Source organism: Phaethon aethereus, assembly GCF_964289735.1.
Source record: "Phaethon aethereus genome assembly, chromosome: 10".
In the NCBI taxonomy this organism is placed as follows: domain Eukaryota; kingdom Metazoa; phylum Chordata; class Aves; order Phaethontiformes; family Phaethontidae; genus Phaethon; species Phaethon aethereus.
Window position 1 is genome coordinate 6,514,847 of NC_138586.1, and position 12,078 is coordinate 6,526,924.

The 12,078-nt window shown below is 47.9% G+C and overlaps 1 protein-coding gene across 2 annotated transcripts in view; it reads right to left on the minus strand.

Moving 5' to 3' along the window:
* Positions 1–12,078, minus strand: part of GRIA3 (glutamate ionotropic receptor AMPA type subunit 3) — a 157,074-nt gene that overhangs the window by 14,119 nt on the left and 130,877 nt on the right. The window contains exons 13-14 of one of the 2 annotated variants that reach the window (XM_082003982.1): positions 6,299–6,546; positions 5,625–5,739 (exon numbers count right to left, since the gene is read on the minus strand). In XM_082003982.1, coding sequence (XP_081860108.1) covers positions 5,625–5,739; positions 6,299–6,546 — 363 coding nt within the window. The remainder of the gene's footprint in view (positions 1–5,624; positions 5,740–6,298; positions 6,547–12,078) is intronic. The other variant, XM_082003981.1, reaches the window with a different exon arrangement.

The following is a 12,078-nucleotide window of genomic DNA, read 5'->3' on the forward strand; positions in this document are numbered from 1 at the left end:
ATTTACTTTTCCCTTTGTATGTTAAGTGACAGCAGTTACCCTCAAAGAGGAAACAGCCAAGCCCGGACGCCCAGGGAGATGCTCAAAGGAAGGGCCCTGCTCCGGCTACCTGGAGCCCCACTTCCAGCTCCTGGTTTTCCCTTCCAGTCCCAAGGAGCTCTGCCGCGGCCTTTCCCATCCCGACGCTTACAGTGCAGGAGAAATGACTCACACAAGCGATTTATGGACGTTGACTGCAGCACCACAGGTATTACCAAAACGGGTGCATGAGTCACAAGTCTCTCTCCAAGATTTCTTGCGGCCATAAAGACAGGATGTAATGTCACTGCAAGAGGCCCGGCTCTGCCACGGTGCGTCCTGCACGAGCACGTTTCTTTGCACACTCAGGTCCGTCTTGGCCAAGGCAGCAAAGCTGGTCCCCACGATGCTAAAGGTTATACAGATACAGGCAAAACAAAACAGCTCCCGATTCCTAGATGCCAGCCCTGACTCCACCAGCTCCTTCCCAGCCTGCGCAACCTGCTCATCCCAAAGTCTCGTTCTGAGTCTCCTAGTTTCATCCCGGGGAAAATAACCCTCAAACAGTCTGCACAACAGCACGGGCATTTCTGCAAACCAGAGCAGGCTCTCTGCCCTTCTTGGCAATGCTCTAAGCGAGATGCTCCGATGAACTCCTAGAGCATTTAGACTTCATTATTGGCACAAAACATACGCAGTATTATTTCCTACTATGCTATAAAGTAATAGCTGTCAATTAAACAAATATTCTGATGTCTTCCTTTTAAAGTATTATTTTGTCTTGTCACTAATTTGCACAACACAGTAATTCTATATTACTTTCCTAGCTCTGAGCATGAATTAGCTCTGTGCTACTATCACTGGCTCTGACCAGCCATTTTATCTTTTTCCAGCTCATAACCCAGGCCTACAGAATGGGTGGCAAGTAAATTCATGCTGATGAACATAATTTCAAACAAATTGCTCAAATAAATTGTGCTGCATCTCTTTAAGATAGCCATTTCCCCAAATGTTCTCTTTAACGTGCAACACATTTGGCAATGGTGCTCTTTAGATGTCAGGTACCATCTAAAATAATGCGTAACAGATTTCTTCTAAAAATATGCCACTTAAAAAAATTATGCCGCAAATGCTAACGGCTGTGCTGAAAATGTATCAAAATAGCACAGAGAAATGAGGGAACAAATCCCATCTGCTAATGACCACGCTCACAGCTCGGAAGGGCTTGGGAATGTGATGCTTTATGGAGCATGGCTCTGGGGGCAGAACTCAACTAGCATGCCGGAAAAGTCCTACGATTAAAAACAAAACAACTGAAAAATGAAGCAGCATTACATTGCGTGTCATTTCACAGATGTACTCCAAAAGAGATATCAGCCTAAAAAGGAATATATTAAAGAAATTAAGTCAAATAATTAGCAAGGAATCTTGGCATGTGAAGTTGGCGATATGCTGCATTTAAACAATCTGTGTTGATTGTCATTAAATGTTATCGTGAAGGTACAATAATACAAGAAATGTATCAACAGCAGAACTATAGAAATTTACCTTAGCAGAAAATTGTTCCTATGCAACTGAATAATTAGTTTCACTTAAGTCACTCAGCCCGCTACCCCCGTCTGCACCCTTTTTTGTCAATTCCTTCTCAAAGTCCTATTCAGCTGTCACTCAGCTCGCAGACGACAGGATTGTATAACAAACAAAATAATTAGTTTCCAAACTCATAATATGCGGTAACATATTTCCTGGAAGATGTTTTTTTTATAACTGCTATTTTGCATTCTCTCATGATTGAGAACTCAGCTCACATGTACAAGAGAATTGGAAGATGGTATAATTTTGCCATGAATCCAACGGATGAAGCTAAATTCGCATTCATTTAGGACAGCTAAGTGAACAAATTTCTGATGCACGTACCAGAACGTCTGCAGCAGCCAAGTCAGCTCACACCTATGGACATGCATCACAGACAAATTACGTATGGATGGTGCACATTCTCCTTTGGACTTGTTAAATAAGGACCGCTACCGAAGCGGGGTAACGCCCTTTGCCAGGGCAGTACTGACAGCCAAAACACTGCAGGGCAGACTGGCACCCTCTGCTCCTCACCAGCGCTGGCATACACTGGTAGCACTGAAAATGAGACATGTATGTCAGCTGAGGCCTTTAGAATGAGCTCATTAAAACAGGAACGAGCTCATTAAACAGCACAGTCTCTTTAGTCTTAAATTACAAGTGGACCCCAGGAGCACGGGACGTTCACAGGACTAACCTTACAGCCTGCGTAACCGAACGGATTAAAAAACTTGCAGAAAGTCAGTTGAATACCTTTTCTTCCTCCTGCTGCAAGACTCAAAATCCTTGTGAAATTTGAAGTCGCTGTTTAATTTTCCAGTGGCGATGAAGACACGATAACGAGAGGAGGACTCGCAACTTGGAATCATTCCTCTCCAAGCACAGGTGAACCGCACGCTAAACCGCAGGGAGGATGAGCGTGTGACCAGGTCCTCTGCGGTACAACGATGGGCACCGGCACAAGCAAACAGGCTGCATACTTACCTCTGGCTTTCAGCGCAAGCTGGAGTATCAGATCGCACGGAGGAGTTCAGCTTAAGAAACTGGCACCATCAGTCTGCAACGACTCACGGCTACGCACAACCCCTCGGCAGCAGGTAGGAAGCGGCCGATTACAACCTCGGGGCGGCCATTTCCCAAGCCTGGGTCTCTACGGGCTAAGCTAAGAGACGTGGTCTGTCAGCTCAGCCGGTAGGGAGAGCCGCCCCGAGCGCGTAACGGTCCCCGTGCCGCCCTGTCTGAGGGGGGCAAGGTCTGCATCTCCACCCGAGGCACCTTCATCACCCCGTCCTCTCCAGTTCCCCCCAGCTATCACCTCCTTTAAGGGAAAAAAAAAAAGAACAGTTTTGAAGCAACTTCTCTGAAATGTTCTATAAACGAAGCGGCGTTCATATAAACAATTAACCAGGGAGATGGGATGAGATGACGAGGGCAGCTCAGGCTTGTGGTGAGAGGATGGAGAGGAGGAGCGCGAGGGCAGCGAGGCTTCGGGGCCGTAGCGCCCGGAGGGCAGCACCAGCGCTCGCGTCCCCGGCGGGCAGCGGGGCTCCCGCGGGGCTGGGGCACAGCCTGAACTCGGCGCCAGCGGCCGGCGATGGGGGGGTGCGCTGCCGGGAAGGCATCTGCCCGCCTGCCGCAACGCCGCGGCACCGCAGCCTGCAGCCTGCAGCGCTTACGAAACGCCTCCTCCACAGAAAAGCTGCTTCGTAACGAAAAAGCCCTTTGATTTACGACGTCTCTAGAAACAACAACTAGCCCCTCCCCGCCTCCCCTAGCTTAGTCTTCTGCGGGATTTTCTCCCCCCAAGGAGGAGCTCGCCAACACCCGTCCTGCTCCCCGGGGACGACGCCGGCTGAGCCGTGCCCCCGAGAGCCGCCGTCTGTAGCTCAGACAAACAACTAGCCCGTCATCACAGCGGGTTATGACAAACGGGAAAGGCAGCGCTTTGTGATGCGCAGATTCAAGCCTCGTGTGTGCTCCCCTTCCCTCTTCGCTGGACACAAAGATGGTGGCACGCCTGGCTCCGCTCCCCTAACCCTCACTGACCAGGGCCAACTGCTTGCCGAGGGATGGTATCGCTCTTTGGAAAAGGCCTTTCAGCACAAGCCAAAATAGAAGGTTGGCCCTGCCTTAATTACGACCATTTACAAATTCCTTTTCAGCCTCCTTAGGGCTGTAGGCATTAGTCGGCTGGGTTTAATTCAACAGACTCAAAGCGGTGAAGTTCACGGAAGCTGGTTTGCACAAAGTTTGCTTTCACGGATGCCGCGTTAGACAATGCGGTGCTGGATCCCAGGAGAGTATTAAACATTTAATATACCGCAAGTGTAACAATGTATAAAAATGCGTGAAGGATGAGCGGCAGAGCTAAAAAGCGTAAAAAAGTTCACGCTCGGCTCCAGGCTGCTGGTGAGCGCTGCGGAGCCCCAGTTATTGAGCAGACCTGAATCCGAGAGCTTTTCCTTCCGCTATTATCACACAGGGGCTTTTGCTAACATCAGAGATGAGCAGCTGAGTAATTTCCTACGTAGCCAACTGTAAGCAACTCTTATTAGCAGAATGCAGCAGTGATTTGCAGTAATTGTCCGAAACTGTGGTTTACTGAAAATACCGTTATTATTGATTTTGGACCAAAGCTTGGACCTTTTTTGTAAAAGAGATTAGGAATTAGTGTTCCTTAAGGAACTGGTTTTACTAGCAGTAGGAGAGTGTCACTATGAAAATTCATCTCAGTACTTTACAGTATAACGCTGTATTTTAAATTAATTTTCTTGGCAATTCCTGCACCCAAGGCGACCAATGACACCCAGCCTACTCTAGCTACAGCTTCTCCTCACCAGGTTAAAGACTTGCCGAAATCGCCAGTTTCGGAGGGTAAGGTTGGCAATATGAAAGCACACTAGCTAACTTCTGCAATACAAACACTTCATTAAAGCAACGTGGAGAGTCTGGCTGCCATGAAGGCTGCCTGAAAGACTGGGGGGAAGCCTCAGGTCAGCAGAAGGCAGTGACAGCTTTGCCACTGCCACCACTGGCACAGGATTTTAATCCACAGGATTTTAATCCTCATCTGTTTCAAAGGCACCGCAGGCACAGACGCAGTACTGCTGCGCAGGTGGGCGCGGAAGGCTGGTCAGTGGCGTACGAAGGGTGACATCTGAGTGTTCTAGGCAAAACTCCCAGAATCTCTTTCCTCAAGATTACTTTCCATTTTAGTGCATCAGTACGCTCCCCTCTTGCAAGCAACCTATCTTTTGTTTCAGCTTTGCCTATTGCAAGCTCTAGCTCCTCGTACGTTACTGTTACTGCTAGTATTTCACCAGGAACGCGTGACTATCATCTCTGCTTAACATTACGTCTTTGCTATGATGCTTGCTTGACTCTCATCTCTTGACCCCCGCTGCAGTTAGATGAGCAGCCCGCCTTTCTGCCCCCCGACCCACCCAAGCAGCTCTTCTCCGGAGACCGGAGTCCCTCCCAGGGGCTCCGGTGGCACCCGTTCAGGCCAGCACAGCAGCGTGTGCTGGTACTGGTTCGCTTGACCCTGCCTCTAAAAAGCAAAGGAGAAGGGAGCCCTCTCGCCTCCAGCCCTGTGCTGGCCCTGGTAAAGACAAAACAACTCTCAAAACCCACTCTGCATCACAGCTAAGTCATGGAGAAGGACCGAAGCCTCGTCCTCAGGGCTTCGTACGGTGGCCAGATGCAATCACCGTTTTCTTGTACATTTACAAGTACTGATGTGCTCTGCTTAGGTCCCACCAATACCAGACTTCCTATCTGTTAGTTAAAGAAGGTTTCCAAGCTTGACCAAGCCTGCTGACGATATTAAATAAGACCATTTCTTTGAAAGAGCTACTGGGCAAGAAAATGGCTTTTTTTGCCCCCACCACAATTATTCAAATGGCTTTAATCTGTGTTCTTTTTTTGTTTTTTTGTTGTTTTTTTTTTTTTTTTTGCCTTGAGAAGTAAAATAACAGCCTTGCCGATTACTCTTTGCTAAGGTACCCGATTGTGGTGACATTGAGGCTGACCTTGGAGTCACCTCCCCCGCTGCCGCACTCTCCTTTGTCGTACCACCATTTGTTTTTCAATTTGTCCAAGAGGCCTTGCTCATTCAGTTTTAATACTGCCAGGTTAACAGCATTTCTTGAAACGATAAAACATAACTTGTAAGAAAAAATGCACAAATGCTTAGGAAATCGTAACGTATAAAAAAAGGAGCACAAGAGGACAAATTGGCTAAAATTTCACAGAACGTGGAGCTATCAAAATGTCTGTACAGCAAATACAGGGTTAAATATTGGAAGGTGGCATGGAAGATAACATCTGCTCAAAACTGAAGTGTGCGGGATGGGGCAACCGTCTTTGAGAAAAAAAGTAACAAGAACACCACATCATGCAGTTAACATTCGTCACATATGGCAGGTTAACTCGGCTTTTACCATTTAAATTGAAAAAGCCATTGAACTGTAAAATTAAAACAGCAACAAACAATCAGAAAGGACAACACGAAGAGAACACTAAAAAAATGGATGCATTAAATAAACGAAACCATAATTTACCGTCTTATTTAACTCCATGGAATATTGAAGATTTTAAACTTTAAAGTTACCTCAAAATCCACAAGAAAGAAAATGACAACACAATACATCAGGGTAGGTGGAATACTATAACAACATGGATATTGTTATATTATTCCACCCACCTTAATGCTGAGCCTTTGGGGGTTGCTACACCATAGCCCTTGGAATCCAGGTTGCCGCCGACTTTCATGGTGTCGCAGGGCTTGCGCTGCTCGATGTACTCATTCATCGTCGACTCCAGCAGGAAGGCAAACTTCCCCTTCGACTTCCGCACCCTCGCCACCCCGTCCGCCGTCGTTTTGGTGAACACCGAGGGCTCGGCCGACTTCATGTACGACCACATTTTCTCGTAGACGGCTATTTTTGACCTCTGGGAGAGACGAAAGGAGGGAAATGAAGAGCCGTGTTGGCAAGGGCACAAGGCTGAGCTCCTTGGGCTTAGTCGGCTTAGAGGTATAATTAACACCCTGTAACTGATTAAGGCTAACGAATAAAAAAGTCAGAGTAGCTCGGGGAAAGACACATTGCCCCCTGAACAATGACCAAGCCGTAAAATGGTTGGGGAGGGGGAAACATATCTCAGACATTTATTCTACTAATTGCCACGTAATTGGCAGCCCGTCAGGATGAGAAACGGCGCGTGCCTGTCCCAGCGCCGCAGTCCCTGCTCTGCGGTGGGCTTATCTGCCCGCGTGCCGCTCTGCTGCTGAAGCAGAGGAAGGATGCTAAATCCTAGCTCATCCATCACGGCCAACAGATGCGAAAGGAGCCTCTCCTCTTCGCACAAATCCTCAGCATTGGTTTTTGTGCTAACTCGCAGCTAGGAAACACCGACACTCGCTTAGTACAAGCTGCCGGCAAGGCAGGAGTCTCCTTTTCACAGCAGCGATACAGGAGACCAGGGCAGCTCTAGTGGCTTCTAATAGCGATGCTCGTAGGAGGGCTATGAACAGTAACTACGAAATCCTTCATTAACCAATAGTCAAACTTCAAAAACTCAGTTCTGCATTTTCCTAAAAGATACCAAGCACAAACATTAGCAAGAAGCTGGAAAAAATTGCTGGTTAATTGCTTGCATGTACTGTATATACATTTTTTCTGTTTTCCTCATTTTGAGACTAAGCCAATCCTAACAGCCTCTAGCTCAGCATACAGGTTTTGTAAACCTGGAAATGTTGAGAAATGTGTTACTTCCCCTTCTCTCTCTTCCCCACCAGTAACATTTAAACCACCCTCGCATCTTAAAGCCACCTCCGGACTCTTAAGCATTCATATCCTGGACTACCGGTTAAACTTTCCTGCGTGGTTGACAGAAGGCAGTAATGCCAACTGTACTTCTCTAAAGTCTGGAAATCCAGAGGATTTATATAAGGCTTTCGGTCCAAGCTGTGGGTATCTTGAATTTATGCCTCCTACTCCTTGCCAGTTTCCTGTCCACAGCTTTCCTTGCAGAATGGGAATGAGGCAGGCAGTAGCTAAATCTAGTTCAAATAAAACAAACTTGTGGCAGAAGACTGTTCATGTCCATCAGCTTGATGATCGAGACATGTTTCCTTCTCATTCAGGACAATTTAATGTGTTTTGAATAACGTAATGCTTAACCATCAGCCTCCAAGCATTTCACAGGGAGTAAGCCCTGCCTCCACCCTTCTTCAGATTAACACGCGCAGCTCGCGACGCTTCGGCGGGGGGAGAGGAGCACGGAGGGCCAGATTTTATTTTATTGTCCTTCCTGAAGAGCTGAAAAACAACTGAAACTGCAAACCAATTAAAACCAGCCCAATCGACAATAGGAAATCAGAGTGACAACAACGCAGCGCAGCTTCGCCCGGAGCTGGCTGGGTGCTGGGGTGCGAAAAACACGCAAGCGGGATTTCTGCTGGGACCATTTCTTGGCTGGAGGATGGGGCGGCTCCGAGCCCCAGCTGACAGCGGGCCCGTGGGTCCTGCCCGAGGAGAGATGCCCCACGGGGCCCTTGGCCAGGCACCCGCAGACCCACGGCTTGAAATATGCTGCTAAGCCGGTTCATCGCCGATTCCCTGGGGTGCCCTCTCCGAGCATGCTGACCTGGCTCTCCCGCTTTTCCAGCAGCCCCCTCGACGCACGGCGACATTTTCACACCTCCTTCCCTGCCGGGAGCTGCCCAGGGCACAGCCCTGCTGCCGCGCACCTGCCAGAGGGGCCGTGGGGCTGCCAGAGGGGCCGGGACGTGGCGGCCGTCACCGGCTCGCCGGCTGCCGCCATCCTCGCGCCCCGCGCGCGGCAGAGCCCGTGCGGCGGCTGTGTGCCCCGGCGCACGCGGCAGCGCGGGCAGCGCACGCCGTGGCCTGAGGCACGGCCCACGGCCGACCTGCCTGCTCTTCTCGTGCAGCTCCCTCACGCAGAAAGGCAACGGAACCAGCCGACACAGACCGCGTCAGCAACGGCAGTTCCGGCATGTCCTGGTTGCAAGGTGCAAGGTGCTTGTCCTTACAACCTTCATCTTCACATAAATAATACACACCTGCCCATCCGTATTTGCAAATGGGCATCTAAGGGACAATGGGAAGTTAAAAACACAGCTTTACTGTTTCTCTTTATGTCTCTCGGCAAGCTGACATGGTTAGCCTTCAAATATTGCGCGTGCACTGCATGTGCTTTTGCATGTTTTCCTCTGCAGAGTGTTCCTTTAATCACACAGATAAACCAGAATTTCTTTTCCGTTTCATCTCCGAGCTCACACCAGAGTATCTGTCTTTGCGAAGTTCTTCCATGCTCTTTCCAGCTGGCCTGACTACTTAAGAGCAACCGCTCATACGTCTGCGCGCTGTTCGTAGTAACGGCGACCTGATGAGCGCCCACAGCTCGCTCAGGGCTGCCAGCAGTCCAGACAAAGCATGATCCCTGCTCCAAGGGCAAAGGGTGAATATCATCATTCATGCTTCAAAAACCCGAATTCCACGACTCGAAACCGCATCTCTTTTCACCTTTAACAAACAGCTTATGCTTTATAGTTTGCTCCTGCCATTGAACTCTTCTGGACGATGCGGTGGATAAAAATCAGTACATTTCTATGTGATCACTACCCGCGTCTTCTTCTGCCAAGTGGGATTTTCATAATATCTTGTTATTATCAAATTAAATGAGCATAGCAGTCTGATCTAGTAGAAGTAGACACAAATGCAAGCTAAAAATGAACACAGCAGATACGGACTGGGAAAGGTTAAAATAAAATGCAGCAGCCACGTGTTGGTTTTGGAGTGGCCAGAGCCTGGCTGGGGGGTCTAAGTGAGGACCCATGGATGAACCCAGGACCAGGGAGGTGACGGACTCCGGCCGCTGGGTCCTGATCAGTTAGCGCTGCTCTTTGCAGCCGTTCCCCTAAATTCCTAATGAGGCCAAAACAATGATTTAGGAAGAGGCTTCTCGGAGAAAGGGACAGTGCCATCAGAGGAGCTGAGGAACCTGCAAACCCACTCAGAAGTGCTCAAGGGCATTTTCTGCCCCAGGAGCCAGATTTTATACCTGCTTAACAACATGAGATGGCCAGTTGACTAAAGCTGGACAAAGACGCAACGAGAGGAAATGAAGGATGGTATTCTGAGTAAGTAAGTGTTTTCCTTTTGTCCATTTTCCAATTGCCTCAAAAAAACCAAACCCAAACCCCAAAGGACTTTCAGAAAAGGAATCTTTCTTTCCTTTCTAACTCTACAGATGCAAATCCCGTGCTGGAAGAACATTTTCACCCACCTGCCCTCCTCTGCGGCTGTTCATGCCGCCCCTCCCAGCCCCTGCGTACCTCCCTGCCCTGTCCCAAGTCCGACACCGGCCAGAGGGGCCAGACAGCAGAGAAAGGATTTAGACTCCAAAATAAGGTAAGGTCTGACAGATCTGCACTGCTGCTAGAGTTCAGCGGCAGTAAACCATTTTCCACTCTCATTAAAGTGTTACTTTTAAAGAGATATTTAGAAAAAAAGCTTAAAAGCAAAGATTTAAACCAATTCAAAGCCCATAACTGCAGTAACTCCCTATGCTCTGCAACTCTTATTTCATTTCTTTGATATTGCTCTCAAGAAGTCCGTCACACATATTTTCCCAGGATTTCAAGGGGATATTATTATCATTTTTCTCTTAAAAGCAACATTTTCAGTGTTTCATCTAGGCCTTGGGACACATTAAAGCATCTTTTCATTATCGCAGCCTTACTGCAGCTATAAAAAGAGCTGGCCTTTGCTCCGTCCATAGTGCTGGGTTTTTTCTTTATTTGGGATATTTATGCAGAAGTATGAGCAACAAACACCTCAGAGGTGTAGGCAGCTCATGCTGAGCCCTCACTTCGTTTGGCCCGTTACTAACCAGTACATAAATACACATTGCTTCTGGGTAGCGATGTGTTTATTTTAAAAGAAGGTGTCAATCCAATCAGTCCACAATTTTAACACTGCCCTTCATTCTAATTCTCCTAGTTTTGATGTGTGGTTGGCTCCAGTACTGAAACGAAAAATCAAACAAACCCACAGCATGCCACAGCATCGAGAAGCACGGCTGGACGGGGCTGGGTGCGCGCTACAGGACCTCTCAGTCATGGTCATTTCAGAATCACAGAATCATTAAGGTTGGAAAAGACCTGTAAGATCAAGCCCAACCATCAACCCAACACCACCATGCCCACTAAACCATGTCCTGAAGTGCCACATCTACACGTTTTTTGAGCACTTCTAGTGATGATGATTCCACCATCTCCCTGGGCAGCCTGTTCCAATGTTTGACCATTCCGTAAAGAAATTTTTCCTAATATCTAGTCTAACCCCCCCTCCGGCACAACTTGAGGCCATTTCCTCTCGTCCTCCATTTCTTCGATCCATTCAACAACAAAAACTCAGCACCCGCAAACCTGGCTCCAGCTGAGCGGGACCAGATGCCTTGATTTCATTTCTGTACATCTCAAATCGCCTTGAGATACATTGCAAAACCCAGACATCTTGGATGATTCCTTGACATTGGTTAAATTTAGCTCTAAAATATCTCCGTGACCGAAGCCTCCTCCCATTGACTGAACTACCTCTCCCTCTCTGCAGACATCCGTCTCACGCTTCTGCTAAAAGTGACACTGCGTCACCTCCGCACACAACTGAGTAGCAGCAAAGCTGTTAAATCAGAAAGAAACAGCATTTTTCCTCTATAGTTAAAGTATGTTACAGGGATGCCCTTTGCCCATTTTAGAATGTTCTGCCCTCTCTGCTGCCTCCTCCACGACCTACAAGTCTCCTTCAAAATGCCTGCTTCATGCACGCCCTTGGGATATTTTATTAAAATGATCAAAATGGTCCTTTGTTTCTTATGACAGGTGCCAGGAAATTATTTCCCAGCAGTCAAGCTCAAAACGTTCTCTTATAGGTAATTATTGTCGATCATCCAGTCATGAGCCAAATTAATCCAAATCAATTTTACTTTTGAAACTAATTTATATATCCTCCCTTTTTTACTCTGTATATTTAAAATCTTAGATTATACTGATGTTAAATTTTTTAATCCTGTCTTCAAAATGAAGAGAGTGATAAACAAGCTTAAAAAAAAGAGAGAGGAGAGAAAGAGATAAGGTCCCCCCAGCAATCCAGGAGCTGGGCTATAAGGAAGAGCAGGAGAACGCTTCATGCTGGGCAGCATCAGTGTAAGAAATGGAACGGGCATCCTGGAGAGGGAGAAGACCTGGAAGGAAGCCAGTTACAGCTGCCTGGTCTCAGGGCTGCGTCCAGGCTACGTAAACTTCAATACACCTTGGAGTAGGGCAGCATACATTGAAATGCAGTAAATCCGACAGAGAAGCGCAGCAAATGGGAGTGAGACAAGCGCGAAGCGGACGGAGCATCCTGACCGCGGCAAGCACACCAAGGTAGGCAGAGACATCGATAACGGACCTAA